At 50.8% G+C, this 24,158-nt stretch overlaps 9 protein-coding genes across 9 annotated transcripts; 6 read left to right on the plus strand and 3 right to left on the minus strand.

Annotated features, from left to right (window-relative positions):
- Positions 1-1,304: 1,304 nt before the first annotated feature.
- On the plus strand, positions 1,305-3,161 carry BBA_07217 (MYND finger protein; the record flags this gene model as incomplete). The annotated part of the gene is made up of 1 exon (XM_008602314.1): positions 1,305-3,161. One exon carries the CDS (start codon positions 1,305-1,307, stop codon positions 3,159-3,161), a length of 1,857 nt encoding a protein of 618 aa, XP_008600536.1.
- Positions 3,162-3,964: 803 nt separating this feature from the next.
- BBA_07218 (Ebp2p-like protein) lies at positions 3,965-6,477 on the minus strand (the record flags this gene model as incomplete). The annotated part of the gene is made up of 4 exons (XM_008602315.1): positions 3,965-4,287; positions 4,343-5,030; positions 5,088-5,175; positions 6,278-6,477. 4 exons carry the CDS (start codon positions 6,475-6,477, stop codon positions 3,965-3,967), a joined length of 1,299 nt encoding a protein of 432 aa, XP_008600537.1.
- An 837-nt stretch (positions 6,478-7,314) lies between these two features.
- Positions 7,315-8,260, plus strand: BBA_07219 (uncharacterized protein; the record flags this gene model as incomplete). The annotated part of the gene is made up of 2 exons (XM_008602316.1): positions 7,315-7,355; positions 7,411-8,260. The coding sequence occupies 2 exons, from the start codon at positions 7,315-7,317 to the stop codon at positions 8,258-8,260; spliced, it is 891 nt and encodes a 296-aa protein (XP_008600538.1).
- A 321-nt stretch (positions 8,261-8,581) lies between these two features.
- On the plus strand, positions 8,582-13,956 carry BBA_07220 (TFIIIC transcription initiation factor complex subunits Tfc3, putative; the record flags this gene model as incomplete). Its single annotated transcript, XM_008602317.1, has 2 exons — positions 8,582-8,648; positions 8,771-13,956. The coding sequence occupies 2 exons, from the start codon at positions 8,582-8,584 to the stop codon at positions 13,954-13,956; spliced, it is 5,253 nt and encodes a 1,750-aa protein (XP_008600539.1).
- Positions 13,957-14,069: 113 nt separating this feature from the next.
- BBA_07221 (ubiquitin-conjugating enzyme) lies at positions 14,070-15,232 on the minus strand (the record flags this gene model as incomplete). Its single annotated transcript, XM_008602318.1, has 3 exons — positions 14,070-14,628; positions 14,708-15,005; positions 15,175-15,232. The coding sequence occupies 3 exons, from the start codon at positions 15,230-15,232 to the stop codon at positions 14,070-14,072; spliced, it is 915 nt and encodes a 304-aa protein (XP_008600540.1).
- Positions 15,233-16,112: 880 nt separating this feature from the next.
- Positions 16,113-16,439, plus strand: BBA_07222 (uncharacterized protein; the record flags this gene model as incomplete). The annotated part of the gene is made up of 3 exons (XM_008602319.1): positions 16,113-16,199; positions 16,277-16,301; positions 16,399-16,439. 3 exons carry the CDS (start codon positions 16,113-16,115, stop codon positions 16,437-16,439), a joined length of 153 nt encoding a protein of 50 aa, XP_008600541.1.
- Positions 16,440-17,179: 740 nt separating this feature from the next.
- On the plus strand, positions 17,180-17,829 carry BBA_07223 (uncharacterized protein; the record flags this gene model as incomplete). The annotated part of the gene is made up of 3 exons (XM_008602320.1): positions 17,180-17,259; positions 17,465-17,470; positions 17,730-17,829. The coding sequence occupies 3 exons, from the start codon at positions 17,180-17,182 to the stop codon at positions 17,827-17,829; spliced, it is 186 nt and encodes a 61-aa protein (XP_008600542.1).
- Positions 17,830-17,992: 163 nt separating this feature from the next.
- On the minus strand, positions 17,993-19,211 carry BBA_07224 (fibrillarin-like protein; the record flags this gene model as incomplete). Its single annotated transcript, XM_008602321.1, has 4 exons — positions 17,993-18,051; positions 18,108-18,771; positions 18,873-18,994; positions 19,055-19,211. The coding sequence occupies 4 exons, from the start codon at positions 19,209-19,211 to the stop codon at positions 17,993-17,995; spliced, it is 1,002 nt and encodes a 333-aa protein (XP_008600543.1).
- Positions 19,212-19,711: 500 nt separating this feature from the next.
- Positions 19,712-21,531, plus strand: BBA_07225 (D-isomer specific 2-hydroxyacid dehydrogenase; the record flags this gene model as incomplete). The annotated part of the gene is made up of 8 exons (XM_008602322.1): positions 19,712-20,013; positions 20,080-20,387; positions 20,442-20,921; positions 20,974-21,083; positions 21,139-21,181; positions 21,248-21,306; positions 21,365-21,446; positions 21,503-21,531. 8 exons carry the CDS (start codon positions 19,712-19,714, stop codon positions 21,529-21,531), a joined length of 1,413 nt encoding a protein of 470 aa, XP_008600544.1.
- Positions 21,532-24,158: the final 2,627 nt, after the last annotated feature.

Genomic DNA, 24,158 nt, shown 5'->3' on the forward strand with positions numbered 1-24,158 from the left:
GAGGCTGTGGAGGTGCACGCTGGAGTTGTCGTACTATCACCCACAGGTTACCTACCACATGAGGTAGTCCGCACAGGTGATTTGCAAATTGGTCAGCGCCAACTTCCAAAGTACCTAGTGCTAGGTAGGTAGCCGATGCACGCTGGTGTGGACACAAATAAGGCCGTTTGATTATTCAGTCCATTGAATTATTGCTAAATACTGGTTCAAGAATACAAGGACACACCTAGAGCATTCCTTCAAAATTCACGCGAAGCAGCTGATTTAAGGCACTTCATCATTCGTGGCGTGCATCCAGGGTAGTAGTTGGCGAGCATGCAGAGACCGGTGAACATGGACAAAGCGGTGCACCAAGGACTGTGCTCCACGGAGCGTTGGGCCAGTCTTTCTAAAGTGGGCGTTTGCAAGCCTACCTACACTAGGTAGCGGACGGAGGTAGGGAGCTTGGCAGCGTGGCGGATAATTTGTCCATGGCAAGACCCCGCACTGTGCGGCGACCTCGGGCATGCCGCTGGGTCGAGTAAGGTAGCGGCACTCATCAGCTGCCTAGGGGGCCTAGGTACCCGACACAGATAGGCGCCGAGAGCCTGTTCCAGGGGACTTTTTGTAAGCACAGCGCACCACAGTGCACCACAGCCCTGTGCTGTCAGATTGACGCTGTGCTTACCCAGAGAGGCCCGTTCGCCCACTAGATCTCCCTGACGTCGCTGGATGAAGTCTTCCTCAGCCAACCTCCTCCTCGACTCTCTTCATCTCGCCTCGTCAATACCCATCCTTCCCAGCCCATCGGCGAGCATCATTGGGAAATAGTGTTTACCGTGTCAGCACTCGCAACACCATCGGTTTTCGCCGTCCTATTGCCACTACTCAAGACATTTAGCTCACGACTCGACCTGGCGGCCCTAAAGCCTGCCTGAAACACGACCTATTCGGCCATAACTGGCATCTCACGTCGCGCCGGTCTCTTCACCTGAGAACCATCGCAGCCATCTCAAAGACGCCTACAGGGCACCGGCAACAATCTGCACTATCCCTACGCCGTGGCACCGCCCGCTCGAAGCACCTCTTCTCGCGGCCCAACTCCTCGTGCCCCGAACGAACCCGACTGCACAAATACCATTTGTCACATCATTACTCCTCCACGCCCCAGCGGCTCGCTTTCGGTCGCCAATTCTTCCGTCGCTGCTGGAAACTGGCATCATCCATTTCAAAGGTGCTCAAGCCGCGGTGGCAGGCTCCCACGTGAATCGTATCTCGGACAAAATCTTGGCGATAGCGCCCTTTTCACATAGGAGACTGCCAAGATGAGAGAAGTCAATTTCAGTATACCAAACGTCAACAAAGCATCGGTGGGCATTACAACTGCGTTGTATGACCGCCGAGCGCTGGATTGCACTTCGACTCTACCCCTGATCAACTCTCTCAACCATCTCGCATACCTCACAACATCCTCCGCGCGTATTCGAGACATCTTGACTGTCGATGGAGGCATCGAAAGACTTGTCTGCATCCTGAAACAAGGCAGGAGCAAAGACATGATGGGCATGTGGAAATGGAACCTAGCATTTCAATGTGTCGTCAACATTGGTGTGCGCGGAACGGAAAATGTGCGCACGCGTGTGGTTGAGGCCGACATGGTTCCTGTCATCGCAACCATTCTCGACAACTACATCAAAGTAATTGATCGATGTCGTGAAAAAGCAGACGAAGCGAAACAGAAACAGATACACGAGCACCACCATCGACACCGCAGCCACGATCATCGCGTATCTTCCAGGGCCTCCGGCCTCTTTGCGAATATATCTTCACGCAACGAAACAGAGCACAGAACCTTACGACGGCAAGCGCTGCCTCCATCGATTGATGTTACGGCCAGCTATGCCGGACCATCTACTGCTGCTCTCCGTCAAGGAACGGAGGCGTCCTCTGCATCGTCCCCCGTAAGGTCAGGAACCTCAGATAGACCAGCAGTTACACCAACTCGCCATCGCCACAGCTTTCGAGCCACTGAAGGCCAGGCATCGGTAACTCGACAAGCTGTCCAACCCCTTGCACCAGCCGTTCCTATGATGGAAGCTATTGATGGCCTCGTACGTCCCGTGAGAGATGTCGACCGCTTGGCATCCATGACACTTCTGGGGCAGTCGGAACTTGTCTCCCAGCCAACTTCCCCCACAACACCGCTTCCGCTCCCTCAACTACGCTCTCCGACCGTGATGCCAACGGCAAACATCGATGAGACGACTCCACAGCGCCGCAGGCCATCGATTCGCCATCAAACCTCCACCGCCGAAGTCGACGATATCAACAACGACAGCATGCCATCCGATGAATCGCCCGATGCAGAAATGACTGGAACTGCAGACATGCGATCAGCTGTCGGGATACAAGATATCACAATGGATGATGGCGAAGGGATGCTGGCCACAGAGTCGCTCGAATTGACTGCCGCAACTGTCTCTGAGACGCAAGACACTGGTGCCTTCAATATCACTCACCGCTCGCCAATCGATGGAAGCATTGGAAGCGATGTGACACCCGCTCCTGTACCCCCCATTGGTCTGTCCCCAAACCGTCCTTCTTTGGTCTCGCCTCCTCAGCCAAATGCACCAACATCATCAGTGCCAAGATATCTTCTGGATCGTCATTTCGTGCCGAATCCACAAATGCTGGCCGTCATGCCGAGGGAAGAAGATGTCCTCATGTCATTGCAGCTTCTTGCCTACGTTTCGAAATATTGTGGACTCCGTTCGTATTTCCAAAACAGCCACCTGGTCCCTAGGCTCGCCATCAGCAAAGATCTTGCAGCCCTCGATGGCGAAGGCGACGGCGAAGAGATTGACGATTCTGTGGCTGTCGATGAAGAATATCTGCTGCCAAATGACTTTAATCTTTTCCCACTCGTCGAAAAGTTCACCGTCAGATATCATAGTACTGACATGCAGTATTGGGCTGGCGTGGTCATGCGTAACCTGTGTCGCAAAGACGACACTCGCGGTGGTATTCGACAGTGCGCATACTATCAATGTGGAACCTGGGAAGAATTTCCACGGCAATTTGCGAAATGCCGCCGATGCCGCCGGACGAAATACTGCAGTAAGGAATGTCAAAAGAGCGCCTGGGCTTTTCACCGCCACTGGTGTGTCGCAGCTTCCCAATAATCAGAGGCGGCATAATCATAAGCGGCTTTTGGCAAACTATCCTGTTCATTTGACTGCCGCATCCTCAAGTCGCAGGTCGTTGAATATGCCGTCATTTCTTGGCGCGGCAGAGCATCTTGAGACACTCCACATTCTCTTTTCGATACCATGGGATTCTTCAGGCGTACTTGGGCGGTTATGACTTGGGTTTACAACTTTTCATGTCTTGGGTCTCCGGACTGTTTACGAAATTGCTGCTACCTCTTCGACCATGGCAAGCTCTATCAATGGGCAGCATGCTTGCTGGCTCGCTCCCGGCGCAAAGTTTTGGCTATTCAAGGTAATTGGAGGCCTGAGAGGTAGCAAAAGCAAACCATATTTCGTGATTCTCTTACTCAACACTCGGCGATTGCATCAGCTTGCATTTTCTTGGGTTGCCAATAACATTCTAGCGACATCCTGCATGGGGGGAAGGACTTGGTGTGCGAAAATAGCTCAGGCTTGTTCAATCATTACAACTGAGTTGATACAGCGATAGTGAGCCAGGTTGATACCTGACTGCTACTGGTTTTCTGTATCGGTGTGATGTTCACCCTTTCTACCCCTCACTTCATTCGAAATCTTTATATATCCTTTTGTTTTCATAGATGAATTTGGATGAATCATGTTCCAATGTAAATCATGCAGTCGTCTCTTCACGTGTAAAATGCAGTGGTATCCTGACAGCAGTTGAACAAGGAGCTCCTCTAATGTGACTGTTTTGTACATGAATACCAGACGCCTAAGAACGATGCAAACACCATCCAGATATCCACCACGAAGTTTTATTTGCTCGACATTGCCTTTCTCCTGCTCTTGCCAGGGCGGCTTGCCTTTATCTTCTTGCTACCGGCCTTCATCTTCTTGGCGTTGAAACCGCTGATATCGCCCGAGCTCATCGCATCACCGGATTTCGAGTGCTTCTTTTTACCGCCAAACCCGAACTTTTCGTTCTTCTTTTGGCGCTTTGTATTCGGCCCTGAAGATGAACGGCCCGCGCCAGACCGCTGAGAAGTCCGCTGAGAGTGCTTGGAAATCTCGTCGTCGACTGCTATGTCGAACAGATCACCCTCCTTTGTGCCGACGTCGCCGCTAGACTCTTGGCGCTCTGAGAAATTCAGGTTAGTGCGTGTTACTAAATATACGATAGTGTCTGGTCTTACTTCTCTTCAGAGTTTTAATCTTCTCCAGTGTTTCGCGTTTGGCCTTTGCGCGCTCTTGCAGTTTGGCAACCTGGACTTGTTTGCCGAATTTCTTCAAGTCACGCTGCTTTCGTGCTTCGGCCGAGGCCTTTTTCGCAGAGGCTTCCTCGATCAATTTTGCCTTGATCTTCTCCATGTGCGCATCTTCCTTGACCATCTCGGCAAAGTAGTCCTTTGGCCGAGAAAATGGTACGCCTTCGGCTAGAAGCTTGCTTCTACCTTGTCGTGCGGCGTCGAGGCATTGAGTATAGAAAGCAAGCTCTCGCTGAAGATCGTCGGACACGTCAGGAATAGACTCGGCCGTCTTGGTGGAGGAAACGATGATTTGATGCGATGCGAACGGCACGGTCTTGCCTGTAGGAATGGATATGCGATCAAGAGATGCAAGGAGGGCAGACGTGTTGTTTATCGTTAAGCGGGTGTGTGGGATGAGGTCTTCCCGGTCTTCCTCGTCCAAATCTTCGAGGTCTGAAACAGGAATGTCCTCGTCGTCCTCATCGTCCTCCTCTTCCTCCTCCTCGTCGTCATCGTCGTCATCTGCCGAAGGAGTTTTCTTTGATTCGGTGGATCCAGTGCGTTTGGGCAGGCGTTTTTCCAGCTCAATAGACGATTCGGACGTATCACTATCGTCAATACCCTCCATATCAAACTGTGATTGTGAATTAGCGCTTGTTTCAGCGAAAAGCTGGTAAAATGAAAGCCCAACCTTCAGAGCGCCTTCTTCGTTTTCGTCGGACGACTCGCCAGCATGCAACGAGGTTTTTGAAGCAGCATCGCGGAGGGCTTTGGACTGCCTTAGCAGTTTGCTCTTTGACGGCGCCATTCAGACAACGAAAGACCTGCCGGGTATTGGGAAATGGTAATAATGAAGAAAATCCGAGGTTGCGACTCACCCTGTACTCTCTTAGAGGCTGCAATCCACTTAAAAAAAAGTCCAGCAGAAAAATCTCAAAATTCTGCCGTTGAAATCTTCTCACCGCCAACTGATGCCCCACCACCATACCATCTCTTTTTAGCCAGCTTGCGGGGCGTCACTTTCCATACTGTAATAGCACTGCAAATGCTTTAAGTAACAGTAAGTGAGTTGCGGAATACACCGTAGCCGCATAGGTAGGCAAATTTCCTTCGAACATTGGTTCCCGAGCAGAGAGCCAATCTCCTGCAAGGCTGTGGAGAGATACTCGTAGAATATAGTCAATCCTCCGTGGTGCACAAAAGTATTCCCATCATTTAAACCCTACTATCCTGCCTGCGTACCATTGTTGTATTGCTGAAATGTCGTGCCAGAACTTATTATGCTAAGCCTTCGAGCGGCCAAAAGCAAACTACCTCGGCCGAAGCGTGTTACATGTCAGGTAGCTAAGAGAGTCGCGAAATTGAGGTGAGAACATTTCGCGATCAGAACGAAGCATTACATAGAGCAATTACTCTAGCTCTAATCCGTATACTTCGTGGCTTTCTACTGCGGGCCATTCTCCGCTGGTCCGTCTCACTGCTCTCACCATCTACCAAGAAAGAACATGCATGCAAAAAACTGGACTGGAACGTAGTATAGTAGCAATTCCTTTGAATTCCATTGAATTAAAAATAAACCCCAATTTCAAGCCGTAGAAGAAAAGAAATTTATACAGGACCCAGTCAATCTCCACATTGTCGTTGCGCAGCGCTTAGGCCTGCCATAAGTTGCCGCGGAAATGTTGTCGAAGTTTGGTGTTTAAAATAAAATAGCTTTTGGCCGCACACAGGTTGTGTTAAAGGCCAAAGCCAATCGATGGTGAAATAAAGAGCTGAAATTGGCGAGTAAGAGGTACGTTGAGACCAAGTAGACGATGTGATTCTCGTTCACTGGTCAGACGAAGCGAAACGCAAAATCATGGCAAGTAGCCAAGATTTTACATGATGGTGCACGCCTGGTAGCCGTTCCACTTCTCATTGGAGGCCGAGCCCATGGTAGCCGTCTTTGCGGAGTTGACATTCTCATCCGCTTCGACATGGTCTGGCATGAAGGCTTGCTTGGGCTGAAGCTCACGAGCAAGAGAGCCGGTGTTCTTGCCCTGGCATCTGTTGGTGGGCTTGTTGTGCTGGAGGACAGGCATGATGGAAATAGTTGATTTGAAAAGTTGGGATATGGTTTGTTGTGTATGAGGCAGGTGAGTGTATGTGCGGGTGATGATGATGATGATTGTCTAGACAGAAGAGCAGGAAATGATACCTTTTTATGTCTTGCGACAACATATCGTCTTCCACGAGACAGGTGTTCGTCAAAGCTCCAAAGTCATATTGTTTCTTACGAAACAAGTCTATCCGTCTACTCATCTTAGTATTGTTCTTCAATCGGGCCACTTAGCGGTAGTCGTGGCGTCGTTGGTCGGATGGGTCAAGGTATAGTCAAGAGCTCTCAATTGGCCGACGAAAATACGCCAAAGGACCCTTTCAAGACCCTTTCAACTAAGAGAAAACAGCCGAGGTACTGTCTAGTTGAGACGGCAGTCACAATACGGTAAAGATAGATCCATGCGCGCCATCTCTTACTATTGTTCTTCGGCAGTTGCGGGGCCGCAGCGCAAACATATCGCGGGTGGCCAAGGCAAACCCATGTCAACTTGACTCAACCCACGTTCTCGGCTCGTAGCAGTCCCATCGATCTTGCACGAAATGATAGCTCTCCACAAGTTAAACTGCGCGATTGACTTGCACATGTCCAAGTATGCATGCATTGCCGTTGTTCGAGACAAAAAGCCATGATCAGACTGCCCCGCCGACCCACAAAATAACCACGGGTCCTGACTTTGCATCCAACTTTTTTGATTTGGCTTTCAGGACTCATGGTGCATCAGCATTTTAACAGCACAAAGGACAGCCATCATATCACGAGGCTTTCAACAGCGTGGAACTAGTTCATACATCGCGGTTCAACGCTAGTATACTTCAGCATGCCGCACAAGCACAAGCGGAAAAGAGGCGACGATGCGGAGTACGTCCATGTGCTTTGTTACCACCACCTACTTTGGGACTAATAGTAGCCACAGTTTCAATTTGCCGCCTTCGCAAAGGGCACTGCCACTTCCTGTCAATTCTGTTGCCTCGAATGGCACGTCTAGGCAAGCAAAGAAGCGCCGTCAGGCAAAATCCGACAGCGATGCGCCACGCGCCTTCAAACGATTGATGGCATTTACGGCCGGCAAAAAGGTACATTCTGGCCTCGACGGTGGAAGAAATAAGCAGTCTACGACATCAGAGCCCAATCGACAAAGCGAACCACTTCAAATAAAGCCCGGTGAGGATCTCCGAGCGTTTGCAGCCCGTGTAGATGCTGCAATGCCATTGGCAGGGGTCTCAACAAAGTCGGGTATCAAAGGCAGCAAGGATTTAGATGGCATCAAGATCAAAAGAACGCGAAAAGAGCGCAAAATGCACAAACTATACGACCAGTGGCGAGAAGAGGAGCGAAAGATACAGGAAAAGAGGGAGGAAGAAAAAGAACTGGCAGCAGAACGTGAGCTCGAGAACGATGAAGCAAGCGGCATTCTTCCCACATCTATTTTAGACGATGATGAAGGCAGTAAAAAGAAGAAGAAGGGCAAACGTGGCAAAGACGCCTTCGACGACGACCCTTGGGGAGACTTGAAAAAGAAGAGAGGGGAGGTGAAACTCAGCTTGCATGATGTGGCAGATGCTCCTCCGGAACTACACAAAAAGCAGTCGCGACTTCTCAAGGTTGTTGGAACAGCCACGGTCAATGTTGGAAGCGTGCCAAAATCTGCTGGTAGCTTGCGGCGGCGCGAGCAGTTAGAGGAGGAAAGACAGGACGTGGTTGAGGCATATCGACGAATCCGAGAACATGAGCAACAGAAATTGGACACGAAACAGAGCGGGTAGCCAGATGTATAATATATATATTATGGGGTAGAGTTGGCATGATGAAGTATCGACCGCTCTTCTATTACTGCATGCTAAAGGTGGCTGTACATAGGTAGGTCCTCGCTGTCAGTCGGGCCTCCAAGTTGTCAGACACTGAGAATCGCGACAGCTGACAGCGTGCTATCCGCCCCACAGTTCTCGAAGGAGAAAATTTTAGCGTTGAGCGCGACGCTGCGCGCTCTGGTTGCGAGTTCAACTCCTGCGAACAAACGATGAAGCCATCATTTTTTTCATCATCCACTTACAACATGTCGCGTTGACATATTTGCATCTTAAACCATGGTGACAAATCTTGAGGGGCTGCTTGAGCGCATAGTGCTTCTTGCGTCTTGCGCCGGTGAACAAGGTACGCCTCCATCTACCAACTTACTTCTCTGCCCATCGGTTTCCCATTTGCTCTCAACAAACAATCCGCCATAAAGGTCATCAATTAGTAATATGTGTGGTTCATTTCTTAACGAATCTTAGGATGTACTGTAACGGAACTCCTCTCGTCAATTCTCGTCTTGCTTTCGTTAAGCGAGGGAGAACCCTCTCAAGATGATGTCTTGCAGATTTTGGAAAATCCACAGTCGGAAGCTTATCGCACCACCGCAGTCATCTGGAAATGGGTGGTAGATAGAAATGACGTATCAGTTGGGAATCTTCGGAAATATAATGGCGTTCCTCTAGGTGAGATACTCTCCTTGGAGCGCGAATCGCCTGCCGCGGAGCACACGTCAAAAGCGCCGCCTCCAGATACAAGCCCGCAGGATAAAGGTGCGATACGAATATTTGTGTCAGAAGACACCATGTGGGAATCATTGGCTGGGCATGGAGTTGATCATAAGCGCATTCCTCGATCAGAATGGATTCTGCTACAAGGTATTGCCTCCACAAAAACCAAAGGAATTCTGCAAGGAGATCTGGGTAGGCTTGTCGGTCAAGATAAACGATCGGTACCAAAGAGAACCAGCTGCTTAGTAGAGAAGGGCTACATCACGAAGCGGACTACCCTTGTTCGCGGTACCAAAACAAGCAAGCTCTGGCTCAGGTTCCTCGCGCCCTCCATATCAGACGAGTCGAACGAAAGAAGAGAAGCCGAGATGGATATCACTCTTTCAAGGCAATGCTTAGTCGAAAGCTTGGAGCCTGTGCCATGGCATACGAGGTGGACGGGTGACTCTATCGATTACAAAGTACTTGCCACTACGATCATGGCAATCTGCAAAGAGTGGAATGTCATGCGCCTTCAAGATCTAAAGTCGAAGCTTGGGGTCTTGGGGATGGCATGGCAGATGAAAGTTATCTCCAAGATATGCAGATTTCTCAATGCTCGCGGCACTATTCAATACGTCGCCGCAAAGCTCAACAATCGCATATTCAAAGACTGTATTCGTTTCAATAGAGAAATGAATGCAAGGGATTGGTCCATTTTCTTAGCCACTGGTAAAAGGACAACAAAATCATGGAAGAACGCTACACAAGAGCTCGGCGAAGATGACAGCAGCATGCTTGGTATGCTGAAAAGCGCCCAAGGGCTTGGAGAAGCACACTGCCCCTCCTGGTGCATTTACATCCCAATAACTTCTCTTGTTGCACTGTGCATTCAAGAATCAGGGTCTAACGGGCTGACGAATCCGCAATTATGCGCAATGACTATTGGACCCAGCTTCACGCGCTACCTGGCTGGCTTGACAGCTTCGATATCGACTGACAACATTCAGCCAAGCAACACAAAGCATCTTACTGTGAAGAGTGAGCGCGGCCGGCCTGGAAAGTCTTCCTCACTCTATTGGTACACTATGCCGAACTCGGAGATACATCAAGACAGCACTCTTTCACAGAGAGCCTCTCAATCACCCCTGAAGCTCAAGAAACAGCACCGCGCCTCCTCCGAGCCCTACAACTTCGAGCCTCTGGACCTTCAAGATGGCAACACCGTTCAAGTATCAACACTGTCAGACCTGTGCCAGCGAGGTCTCTCCCAACAGAAGAGACGAGGTCGCCCGAAGAAGCTGAACTCGGAACAAAGTAATGGCCCCCGCAATCTGGAATCGACATTGGTACACACTTCAGCAAAAAGAGTAACTCGTGGAGCCGCTGCTGAATCCGTAGTTGTTGAGGGTCAAGGAGACGCCGGCTTGATTGTCGAGGAAGCCGAATCAGAAACCCACGAGGAGAGTATTAAGGTTGACAGCCCGGATGAAGTGGCGGACAATGAGGCCCCGGAACCAAAAGCACGCGTTCGTGGTCGTCCGAAAACCCGCGATGGCAGCCAAGCCAGCAAAAAATCAACCAAAGCAAAGGCCCAAGCACCTGGCAATCGTCAATTTCGATGCGAAAAATGTGATGGGACTTGGAAGAATGATGTGGGCTTGAAGTATCATCTCGAAAAGTCGCAAACCCCCTGCAATCCCTCCTTCAAGCCTCAGCTCATGCCCGCCCCCAAGAAACCCAGTTTGGCTACCGGCAGGCGTCGAGTACCGCCTGCGCGAAAGCTTCCTACCGAGGCAAATAGTGTTTATCCAAGTAACCTATCCACCACCAGCAAGGGAGTGCGCAATGAGGCTATCAACGAAGACACCATGCACGAAAGAAGAGAGTATTCGGGTCTTGCTACTCCACCAGCCAAAAAGAAGCATCTTCGGAGTCCTGAGCCTGCGGATGTCAATGAAGATGTCTCAATTTTGTCGGGGCAAGCAGAGCTCTTGACGGTCCTCTCCACCCTCCCACCGCGGCAAGTTGACCCTTTCGCGAAACACTCGGCACGGCAACTTGTTGGGCACCGCAGTACTGAGGGCATAACTGAAGATCTTGGAGCTTCAGGGAATTTACCGCATTTGCAAAAGACCATCTTGGAGGTGCCCGAGGCTCGCCCTTCTGCTCTCACCTTGGCCCCGCAAGACACTACTTTCCCGGCTGAGAGCATCAAAGAAGCCTTAGAGAAACCACGCATAAAGAATCCCCTTCGTCATAAATTGATGAATATCATTCTTGGACTACTGAACCAGTACAGTGGGGCACTTCCAGCCGGACAATCACTAGAGATTCTCGTCTCTGAACATTGGAAGTTGCAGCAGTGCGAGGGAGACATCCCCAGCGGTGCAAAGATCAAATCGGTCATGCTACAGATGATCCGAGAGAAGAAGATATTCGACCAGTGGCACGCGTTTAGAGCACCGGATGGCCGAATAGGAAAATGCCAAATCATCACTATCCCATCAGTCATGGCATTCGCCCCAGAGACCAGGGCCCTCGTTGAGGCGATTCGGCAGCTTTATCCGGCAAATATTCTCCCACATCAAATGCCAGGAGTTCCTTGCGATGCTAATGAAGCAGAGAACGTCGAAGAGGAAGAGGAAGACAGCACTATGGCGAAATCCTTTCGACAAGACAGCAAGGTTGGTGGGCGGGGTAGGAGGTCACTGGCTGCTGGTGTTGCCACGTTGAGCGCCCCGGTATATGCGGCCCAAGTAATGGCGAAACGGGCCGCGGATACTGGCGATATTCCAAGCCCTCCCGGAAAAAAGAGGCGCGTGGCCGAGAAGGCAAGCCATGCTGTGGATGAATACCAGGGTCAGCATTTCTGGCCCGTTACTGATGTTTTGCCTCCTGCACATGACATCCAACAGGTCTCTCTATCCGCATGTGCTGGGATCACCTTGGATATTTTCTTCAATGACATCGACGAAAATAGTCATGGCCTTATTGGAAACCAAGCGCCGCTGTGGGCTCGCGATAGCGTGACGCGTCCTTTCGAGCGTTTGGCCAGAGCGATGCAACAAAATGGTTGGATTGCAGGCTCTGGATGGTTTTCCTGGACATCACATTATCGCGTGCCATATCAGACCCTCTCTACTGCTCACGAAGATCGCTCACAATTTGATTATTTCGTGGAGAAACTCAGAATGTGTCTGACTATCGAGATGGAGAATGAGTACATCGAGCAGTTGCCCACGCAAAAGCACAATATTTTCATCAACTTCCTAGGTGGTGACGCTGGAAACCATGTACGGGTGCATAAAATACAATGGCATAAGTCGGACAAGCAACAGAGCACAGAGCCCGAAGTTGTTGTCATCAAAGCCGATGAGGATGAATTGGTTTCCTCCTCTGTATCGGCGGATGAGGAACCTGAGCCACCATCTGCTGCCGCACATGATCAATCTGGCTTAATCTCTGCTAGTACTCCTCAAATGGCGCCGCCCGTCACAAAACGCGCGGCACTGACTTCGCGAAACCTGACTGCTCTCACTCTTGATACGGAGGAGCGGGGAATGACTGCAGAACTACAGACGGGTCCCGACAGCGATGAACTTTTGGCGGCGTTTGTGGCCATTCGCAGCCTACTTGGTGGTATAGACAAAGTCATCGATTGGGGTCTGTTGGCTCGCTTATTCCCAACCGTTGGACTGCCAGCGCTGCGACGCTTTTGGGCCAGAATTCGCAAAGAGAAGGCTTCTACTATTTTGAAGGCAACGCAAGATTTCCAAGACCGTTTCATCGCCGCTGTTGAAGCCGATGAGATAGCCATGCCCGATTATGAGAGACCATTGGAATATGACTGGAAGGGCCTTATACAGTGGACTATGCGGCAACCCGACCAGGAGCAGCTGTATCTTCCTAGCTCAAGGGAAAGATTTCAGCACGAATTCAAACTTGAAGATGGTAGCAAAAACACGGAAGATTGGAAGGAGAAGTTTTACCATCCTCAGTCATCGATGTACTCTCGTTTCGAGACTGCTTCGCTTCAGCCCGGGTCGCTGACAGCCACAGAGGTCAAACTGTCTAAACTGCAGCCTGTACCCGACACCATTGATATTGCTCGATCCTGGATCCGCTCGCTATGCTGTACTAGCGAAACTGACTACACCCCGCAAGATGTCAAACAGAGATTCTCAATGCTTTCGAAAGATACGCCGCAGCGAAACACGCTGGTTCTCAAGACAGCCATTGACCAGCTCACCAAAGAGAGAGTCATTTGCAAAAGCAAACGAGCGCCGTTCGGCGGACGGCCGTACAGGCTCAATGAAGCGTACACTTCTGTTCTGGCAAAGGTCGCACACAGACAAAAGTACCTCGATGCAGTGTCTTTCAAAAAGGGTCTCGACCAGGCTTTCCGAAGCAGCAGTGCTATGAAAGTGCCCTATACGCTGTCTGACGGTGCGATGATGGCACTGACGAATTTAATCGCCCATGAACGAATACGAGTCAGAGTAACAAACGTCCCAAACATACCCTTTGGTTTTGAACCGGGCAATTACGAAAGTCGCAAGTATCCGAAATCGTACTACCACATGGATCTGGAAGTTCAGCCAACCCCATCCTATCTGTTCAACGGTGACGTTGGTATACTTGAAGCTGTCCAAGGTGTTGGTCCGCCGCGAGAAGGCCGCACAAGGGAGATACCACAGTGGATTGACTTTTTCGGCAAGCTTGATGAGCAGAGATGGGCAGATATCTTGGGTGCCGTCTGTTTTGCGTTTAATACAAGAGGCATCACGTCTGTCACGGGCATATGCGATGCTGTCGCACCGATACTCGAGGTGTTCGAGGCGGAACTCATTATTTCTTGGGGCCTCAAGACGGGACTTTTCACCAGAGCGACGCAGCATTCCGGCATTACGCTTGAGGAATGGTGGTGGTTGGTTGTGGTGCATCGGTGGAGTTAGGCGCGTGGTGCATCGTGACAAAGTAAATGGTGAATCAATAAAAAGAAGAAAGTGCTAAAACTTGTCCGCCAACTCGAAACTCCGTGACGCCTGACTCAAGGTAAAGGTCTACACTATAATCCAAATAGCACTTTGATGAGCAATGCAACAAGTAAAACGACAAGAACCACAATAGCCCTATCTATCCAAAGCGGTATTGCCTCGTCCGTAGTCTGAGTTTGGGTTGGTGTAGCATGTACCCTTTGCTCTTGAGTAGGCGCTACATTGTGCGGAGGCTCGAGGTTTGCTATTTGGGGAGACCGTGGCGGTGCGGCGGTAGTATGTCCGTTCACGACTGTAGAAACCTGCGGAGCCGTTTGCACAAAGCCCTCGGCGAGTTCCGAGTCTTCAGATGTACTTTCCGCAGCGGGTTGATCCTCTTGCCTTGAATCATCAGTCTTTAGCTCATCTTTCCAAACCATCTTGAGCTCCTGCGGAACAGCGACGTCCGAGACGGTGCTATCGGGATCCTGACAGCGTTCTTCACAGTCCTTGATGATTTCTGCATTCGACTTTGCGCAAGTGCTGCAGATCCACGCTCCAGAGTCCTTTGCAAGCCGCCGACGCACGTCATCAGTGGTCTCTAACCCTCCCAGTTGGCCCCGCGCTTCAGTCTCCATGAAACTCCGTAAACTTTTGATTGTGAAAGAAAAACCAGTTAACACTTGTACTTGTAGCGGACAATGTGGGAGGACAAGGTTCATGTACTGACGCTACTAGTGCTGTGCGGACACCCCATGCGGGCTGCCAAGTCTCTTCGTGGTGGCCACTGATGCTGAGACAGATTTCGCGGTTGGCTTCAAAGCGCCCATTCGGCGTGGTGAAGCGAAACATGGGAGGGCGCAGCGGATACGTTGGGGGCAGCACAATACGGCCGTGATAGACGCCCTCGCTGTAGGCGGAATTGGGCGGTCCGCGCAGAGTAAAGTGCCACTCAAAGAGATCTGTTTCCAATGGGTGCGCCGCGTAATCGCGGGACGGCGAGCTGGATATCTCAGCTGCCTCACGTACTATGTATGGCGAGCCGCATTAACAACCGGGTCAAAAAAAAGAGGATTGAGGGCAATAACAGTTCGTGGAACACAAAGATAACGACGGAGCACAACAAAAGTATGAAAGGGAAAAGAGACAGAAAAAGACTCTCAAAAGACTCAAAACGGGGACGTTGGGTAAACATACAGATTCGTTTAATTGTAGGAGAGCGAGTGCTCATAGCCGTAGCCTTGGTGCTGGACATTGTCTCATCCCCCCCCTCAGAACTCAAGCAGCGACAATGCAGGATATGCGACGAAAGAGAATCAGCGTCAAATGCGTGCCTGAATAAAGACGGGCCAGGTGGGATATATTGCGACGTGCCTGCCGTGGTATCGTATGGTTCATTACAGAGCAGAATAGTTCCGTATCGGGGAGGGAGAGAGATGAGAGGTGGAGGGCAGTAGTGGCGTTGCCAGGCATGTGAGCGTGCCACCGTGTCTGGAGTCACCCTCTCTCACTTTGACTTGGCGACAGATTGCAGCCCCGGCTTCTCCTAGGTACGAATAGGAATAGGTTTTAGGTAAGGTAGCTAACTAGTGTAGAGCCTTGGGCCCACCAATCGCTAATACCTACTTGGACACCTTATTCATCTACCTACTTGTCTGCCTATGTAAAAATCCCTGTTGACATCTCGAGGCTAGGCTAACTTGCGCGCAGATGTGAATTTTTTTTTCTTTTTTTTTTTGGCCTGCAGGCGCGTCGCTATCTGTAAAATGTTGCAGCACTTCATCAACATGCATCACGCCTCCGCAGTCCCGAGACTTGTGGGCACCAACGGTAGCCACTTTTTTAAACAAACCAAAGCGTTGACAGATTCGCTTAGTCATCCCGAGCGATTGCCAAATTCAATGGGCGTCCGGTATGCGCCGTGACAGCTTCATAGTCACCTACGACAGCAGCAAAAGGCCAGGCTCAATCGCCCGGTACCACTTCCAATCAGCTTACGACGGTGTGTGATGTCACGGCAGTTCCGGCTACGCTCCCAATTCAAGCCTTTGCTAACCCATATGATTGCACAGGGACCGACGTGAACGCATCGCGCAAAAAAGAAATCCCACGACTGGATGGTTCATTGTATCGCCATGGGCCCCCCTAAACCGCCTGTGCCCCATGTGGCTCCCATCTACCGCTTGACCGCCACTGCTCTTGGAGCGGGCATGTGGTTCTGGGTAAGAACCTATACTATAACCGACTTTCCAATTCGAAGAAGCCCCCCTTACTGATGCAAAACCCGCACCGCTTCTAGTTGATGTACCGAGCAAAGAAAGATGGTACGATTCGCCTTGCCGATACCCCAACACTGAAAAATATAGCCTTTTGAAAATGGCTCCTTGTCGCAGAAAAAGCTAACATTTTTCTTTCCTACAGGACCGGTTTTGATGGGCTGGAAGCACCCGTGGGATCACTAAACGACATGGGAAGTTGTTGCAGGTTCACGCCAATGTATTTATAGGGCAGTTTCTGTTTCAATAAAGGCGAAAACAAGACAAAAGCGGGAAATCCAGACCATGTGATGACCAACACCAGACCCCGCGATTCTAGGAGATGCCCACTTCCCGGACGGCTTCTCGAACAAAGAATGACATACTCCCCATATGCCACCCTCGACTTTCCAGACATGGCGGTTCAGTTGAAGCTCCGTAGCTCAATGTAATGGCTCACGGGGTTTTCGGTCCTGGCTCGGCATTTTGAAGCCCGTCTTATCGATGGGGTCTCCGAAGACGGCTTGTCCTTGCATTTGGAATTTGAGGAATTTGTCGCAATAAAACCCAGAATTCCCTGTGCCAGGCAGAGTACCACAGTGCCCTAGCCATAACTTTGTGCCGCATGTGTCACTCAGCTGTAGACTCAATGGTTGAAGGAGATTATCAGTGGTTTTATCGGCCTTGTCAAACACGCGCAGAGCAAAAGCCGTGAGATTCCCCTAGACTGATGGTCGTCATACCGCCAGTGTTGCTCGCGCCTTAACAAATGTATAGCTCTGGCATTGACAATTCAAGGGGAATAGGAGCTGAGTACCACCTTCATGAGATCTAATCTCGATGGCAGTGTATGACGGCTTCATTGCTGCCATATTCGTATGCATGTATGTGTATCACATTCGCGGCAAAGGGTACGATATTACACCATGCCATAGTCGGGCCAAGAAATGAAGCGATGGCGAGATCAGTATGCATTCAAGCTCCGTGATGTCATAATTTGTGCAGAGCAATCATTCTACTCTCTGCGGTATGTTCTTTGGCACTTATGAGATGCTCGAAGAATGACAATAGATCCTGCAACAGGTGTAAGAGAGAAAGGCCCATTTGTAGCAACCCCTCCCGCGATGATTAAAGATCGTAAAGTTGACATATAAATGACTGTCTGCCCGGGTCAATCGGTGAAAAACACACGACTCCTCAAGAGTAAGCATCTGCATCTACAAAAATTGCAGTGTAGGGTAAGTAGCCTGCCACTGCACGGGAACCTCCGATAGGCCACCAGTGCGATATTTGGGCCGGACAGAAGGGTGCAGGAGGCCAAACGAGACAACTTCCTGGCTTCCTTGTCTGCGCTCAGCAGCCATGTCACTCCTATAACGGCACCGCCGAGGTTAAGCGTGAACGTCCTAGTCTACCCGAGTAGTTATAGCTGCTTCGCCAGTCACGACCACCTTCGCCTTTGTTATCACAGCTTCGATGTTGTAATACGCTTTCTAGATTGTGGCTTGAATACCGGTACTACATCAAAGCCATGTACATGATACAGTCCCCCATATGCCCGAACGCCGCGCGCCTTGTGAAAGAAAGGAGCCATTAAAGAAAAAAGCCCAAAACGAAACAGTCACTGCCAAAACAAGATCCAAGCAAGTAAGGATGCCTTCCAAACGGACGGTGAGTAGTAACCGACAATGCAGAAGTCGGCGTACCCACACCCATGCTTGCTATTCGTGTTGCTCATCGTTTTTCTCTCGACACATCTTTTAGTTCTTGACACGGGTATATTCACCTGCAACCAGACAGTGGTCACGCTCAAAAGGCTCTGATGCAATGTTAGCGATGTGCGGTCAGTAAATAATGCGGGCAAGATCGGCATACCGAGAGTGAGCTGGAATTTGGGCTTGATAGCCTCTGCGCGCATCTTCTGCACCTCGCTGGCGAAAACCTCAGCAGCGGGGGCAGTAGAATCGATACAGTTGGCCTTGATGGAAATGAGGACACCGCCGCCGACCTTGAGGAACCAGTTGGCGTTCATGGCAACGATACGGGCCTGGTCAGGCTGGGCAACGTCGGCAAAAATGACGTCGACCATGGGGACGATCATGCGGTAGCGGGCGGGTTGGCGGGCATCTTCGACGATGGGGACGACATTAGGGCGCTTCGAGGCCATGGCGATGAGATCACGACCGGAGCGGGAAGAGAACTCGACGGCGTAGACGTAGCCAGTAGGGCCGACGAGATCGGCAACGTGGGAGACGGAGGTACCAGAGGCACCACCAATGTAGAGGACGCGGGAGCCGGGCTTCATGTAGATGTCGTCGGCGCCACCAGCAATAGCAGCGCACAGCTTGCTGCGGAAGGGGTTCCACATGCGGTACTCAACCTTTGTGGTTGTGGTGGTACCGTCATCATTCTGAACAGACTCGTCGACCGAGATGCGCTTCTCGCCGTAGACAGAATCGCCGGGGGTAAGGTTGCGGGTAGCAATACCGTCTTCCTTGCCGCCGCGGACGACAAAGACACCAGCGTGACGGTGGGGTTCCTAAAGGCAACGAGTGTTAGCAAACTTGGTCGGTCATGCCTGGACCGGTATCTCGCGATAGCTTTACTCGCGACATCTCGAGGCGGCGAAGAAAAACTTACAATGATGACCTTGGAACCGCCCTTCTGACCGCCAGCACCGCCGCGAGCACCACCACGACCGCCACGACCTCCACGGGCACCGCCGCGAGCAGGGCCGCCGCGACCACCACCACGAGCACCACCTATTTGCGACCAGTCAGTTCATGCACCTTGTGGCATCACAAGAGGCCATCACAGCATACCTCGTCCACCGAAACCACCACGGCCACCGTCGAAGCCTCCACGACCACCACCACGACCGCCGAAGCCTCCACGACCTCCACGGCCACCGTCAAAGCCTCCACGACCACCACCACGGCCACCGCCGCGAGGACCACCACGACTAACGAAAGGAGCCATTGCGAAGGATTTTGTGAAGTTGAGAGATGCTGAGGGTTTGATGAGGAATTGAAAAAGCAGAATGTCACGTAGAGCTGCTTTGGAAAGACCAGTCAACAGGAAACAAGCTGAAATGTGTTGCTGGTAGGCGTAGACCAAGTGTAGGCTTGTCCTCGTTGAGTTTGCCGTAGGCACGATGGTTAGCTTTTTTTTTTTTCAGACGCTTGGGACTGGGAAAGAAATTTTTGAAGCTGTGGATAGCCAGAGAGCTCGGAGGCCCCACTGATTACCAATCTCGGCTAGCCTTACATAGAAACTCACGGCCGCTGGAGAGACTATTTTCCGATCACAAATTCGCTCTTGTACGGATCCGTTGGCTGGTCCTGGCCTGATATCGGAGTTGTCGACTCAAAGAGTGACTCGACGCCACCCCACATGCATCTTTCTTCCACCATATATAGACGCAGCCCTGGAAGATTTGTATTTAAAAAAACCCCTCATTGCATAGTAAAGCCGCCATAATGACACCTCCGGTAGACATCTCCTCCGCCAAGACGCAGAGGAAATCTGTGTCGCACAGCTGGGATCAGAACCTCTCTACCTCTCCCGGCGCGACCTTCCAGTCACCCCCACCAAGCTGGGCTAGATCTTTGCCACAACGCCCTGCTCCGAAACAGCTCAAGCCATTCAATACTCAGGATGTCAAGATCCTGCTTCTTGAGAATGTCAATGTAGCTGGATGCGACATCCTCAAGGGCCAAGGATATCAAGTCGAGACTTACAAGTCCTCTTTGCCCGAGGACCAGCTAATCGAGAAGATCCGGTACGGCCTCTATACTTAACTACGTACTCTCACGCTGTAAAGCAAGGTTGCTAATCGCTAGATTAGCGATGTTCAGGTCATCGGTATTCGGTCGAAGACGAAGCTTTCCGAACGCGTACTCCGCGAAGCGAAGAACTTGCTAGTCATTGGCTGCTTTTGCATTGGCACGAATCAAGTTGACCTCGATTTCGCCGCGCGCAATGGTATTGCGGTCTTCAATTCTCCCTTTGCAAACTCTCGCAGTGTTGCAGAACTCGTAATAGGAGAAATCATTTCTCTTGCGCGGCAACTAGGCGATCGCTCCAACGAGATGCACCGTGGAACATGGAACAAAGTCAGCTCCAAGTGTTGGGAGATTCGTGGCAAAACTCTGGGTATGCATCCATGCATTCTGATTACTTCGGTGCCTCATTTCTGACAAATCGCAGGTATTGTTGGTTACGGTCATATTGGATCACAGCTTTCTGTCCTGGCAGAAGCAATGGGCATGAGCGTGATCTATTATGATGTTGTTACTCTTATGGCACTCGGTACTGCCCGTCAAGTTCCAACGCTGGAAATTCTGCTCGAAGAGGCAGATTTTGTGACGCTTCATGTGCCCGATCTTCCAGAAACACGAGGCATGATATCCGACAGCCAGCTCGAATGTATGAAGGATGGTTCTTACCTGATCAATGCCAGCCGTGGTAGCGTCGTTGATATTCCAGCATTGGTCAGGGCCATGCGATCAGGAAGGGTTGCCGGCGCAGCCCTTGATGTCTACCCTGAGGAGCCTGGCGGCAACGGAGACTACTTCACCAGTAATCTTAGTCAATGGGCAGAAGATCTTCGGACTTTGAACAACATAATCCTGACACCACACATTGGTGGCAGTACCGAGGAGGCTCAGAGAGCCATTGGTGTTGAAGGTACGGGTACTCGATATCTTTTGTGAATTTGATCTGACTGACGAATCTGCAGTGGCTGACGCACTCGTTCGTTACATCAACCAAGGCATCACACTGGGCAGCGTGAATATGCCCGAGGCTCAGCTGCGGTCGCTGACTCTTGATGAGCCGAACCACGCCAGAGTAAGCATAATGCGGGCCCGCATAGTTTTATTTACAGTTGCTTATCGAAACTTAGGTTATCTACATCCATCGCAACGTCCCGGGTGTCCTTCGAAAGGGTAAGTCCCGCATATGCACGCCCGCTCTCGGGAGATATATCAATCTAACCAAATCTCCTCTGTCAGTCAACGAAATTCTCGGGGATCATAATGTGGATAAGCAGATCAGCGATAGTCGCGGGGATGTGAGTAGTAGCACCTCTATCATTTTCCGAGAACGAATACTAATGATCTCTCACGCAGGTTGCTTATCTGATGGCGGATATCAGCAGCGTTCAGTACGAGCAAATCAAGGATATTACGGAAAGCCTTGAAGCTCTCAGCTGTAAGTACTGGCGCGAGTTTGCAATTGATTCACAGAACTGGCACTGACTACGACAGCTTGTATAATGACTCGAGTCCTCTATTAACGAGGCAAAAAAAAAAAAGTTTTATGTGTGTTAGTAGAAGTTGGGCCATGATTATTGGCAGTGTCCATGAACTCAACGTTCACAACTTTCTATGCTGTGGGAGGCTCTTTCACCAACCTCATCGACAGCAAAAAGTGCTTTTTTTCGTCTATCGTGGCATCCGACAGCAATGTACTAGGTAATATTACTCAATCAACCTTGACAAGCTTGTTTTGGCACTGTGTAATCAAAAGCCTTTCATTCTCTTCATTGCTCTGTTGGTCTTGTCAGTTTCGTGCTCGGGTTGCTCCTCTGTCTCCTTTTCGTCTTCTGATCTAGAGCCTCGCGTTACAGAGCGCAGCATATCCTACTAGGCCTTTTGACCATATGCGCCGGTGGGTCAAGGGTGTGCAGCGTTGCATAAGTGACTGTAATTCAAGCATCTCGGGTTCAAGCGATGTTTTTGGTGCATTCGAAAAGCACTCGAGAAAAGGCCAGTGCTTCCATCAGTCTTGACTGCCCTCTCAGCACATTCTCGAGCATCACAGCGTTCCACGGCTTACCACCAAAGCTTTGCCTGTCAGTGGTGTGAAGTTGTAGGGCAGGGAATGGGTGCATAATGACACGTCGGTTTTGCATCTCCATATGGGCTTTGTTATTTTATTCTACGGTGAGATATTGGGGAAGTATTGTCATGTGGGGTTGAGGCGCGAGCAGTCGATCGACATGCATTTTTTACGCAAACGCAACTCTCAGCGAGCAGTTATTAGCAGTTTGGTAGTCAAGCAAGGACTGTAACTACACAAGTGGGTGACAAAAAAGCTGGCCCATTCGCCAAGGCGTCTACATCATACTCAGCGAAAGCTATATAGAATAGAAAATAAGTAGAAAAATCTAAAAACTTTTTCAAATACACAGGATATAATTTCATCACTAAAGTCTAATCTTACTATTATATAAAATGAATATATATTTCCTAAAGTTTATGGAGAGTTGATTAAATCTAGGTAGCTGCTAAACTTCGGTACCCTCATTATGGGCCATTTATTTTGTCACCCGCATGCTACAGTGCCAGTGACAAGTTTGGCAGCATCATGTGGAGCTCCTGTGCACACTCGATCATGTGACCAGCGACTCACAGAACACATTTGAGACTGAAGAATAAATACAGAAGAAATACTACAAAAGGTATGAAAATCAAGAATAAGTAAAAAATCGGCAATACATTTTCTGAGCTCTGTTTCTCCTCGCGAGCTGTATTCTTTGTTGGTTTTTGACACACGTGCATCGGTTGCGCTGCACGCAAGGCGTGTTTTCGGCAAAGGGCAGGAAAACCCTAAGGCTTCCAAAAGCAGTAAGCGAGCTTTCTAGCCCGCCCCAGCGCCCTTAGGGCAAAAGTTCAGAAATTGCCAACTTTGCGCGCAGCGAACCCACGGTAGTCGAACCAAGTCATCACCAACCCCAAAGTCGTCAAGATGGTGAGTGCTACGCGCCCTTCGTTCCTGAGTCTTTCGCGAGAAACATTACCCCAAGCCGAATTGTCCGTTCGAAATACAAACACATTCGATCCCGAGCCCGTCGATTACTGTTTTGGTCGCCCACGTCGTTGCCCGCATCGTTTTGACACGGAAGGATCGATTTCGAAACGGATCATTTGACGTTGCAATGTTCAACAATCACCCCCTTCGCTGCGAGACCAGGAACCGAAGGAGAATATGTTGGATAATCTGTCGTTACGGGAGCTGACTGATTGGGCGTTTGTGTTGTTATAGGTCCGTTACGCTGCGACCGAGATTCTGCCCGCCAAGTCGGCCCGCGCCCGCGGTGCCTACCTCCGTGTCTCTTTTAAGAACACCCGCGAGACCGCCCAGGCCATCAACGGCTGGAAGCTCGAGCGTGCTCTCCAGTTCCTCGAGAACGTCAAGAGCCACGACGAGGCTGTCCCCATGCGCCGCTACGCCGGCGGTACCGGCCGCACTGCCCAAGGTACGACGACCGATTGGCATTCTGTATCGCCTACCTTGTGATCTGGTTAGGCCTAGACGTCCGAGGGAACTGCACAGCGTCTGGAGACTGCTGCTACTTTCCTCGGGCAATTGTCTTGCTATGACTCGCCAGATCGCGGCAGATGATATACTCGTTATAGAGAACGACTTGACTAATGAAAACGACAAACAGGCAAGCAGTTTGGTGTCACCCGCGCTCGCTGGCCCGTAAAGTCGGCTGAGCACCTCCTCACCCTCCTCAAAAACGCCGAGGCCAACGCCGACGCCAAGGGCCTCGACACCGGTGCCCTCGTTGTCAAGCACATCCAGGTCAACCAGGCCCCCAAGCAGCGCAGACGCACGTACCGTGCTCACGGTCGTGTACGTATTATCTCTCGTGTTTCTCGACAAGGAGAATCACCCACGTTCGCCCCGAGCCAGCTCGCTAACATTGCGGTTCATCTAGATTAACCCCTACATGTCGAACCCTTGCCACATCGAGCTCATCCTCACCGAGGCCGAGGAGGTTGTCCAGAAGTCCGACCAGGTTGTTGGCCGCGAGCACCTGAACACCAGACAGCGTGGTGCCCGTCTCCGCAAGGCCCTCACCGCCGCGTAAAGGGCGCGCGCGCGCGCGCTGTGTGGGTGGTGACGAAGGAGAGG

The sequence above is a fragment of the Beauveria bassiana genome, assembly GCF_000280675.1.
Source record: "Beauveria bassiana ARSEF 2860 unplaced genomic scaffold BBA_S00023, whole genome shotgun sequence".
Classification (NCBI taxonomy): Eukaryota; Fungi; Ascomycota; class Sordariomycetes; order Hypocreales; family Cordycipitaceae; genus Beauveria; species Beauveria bassiana.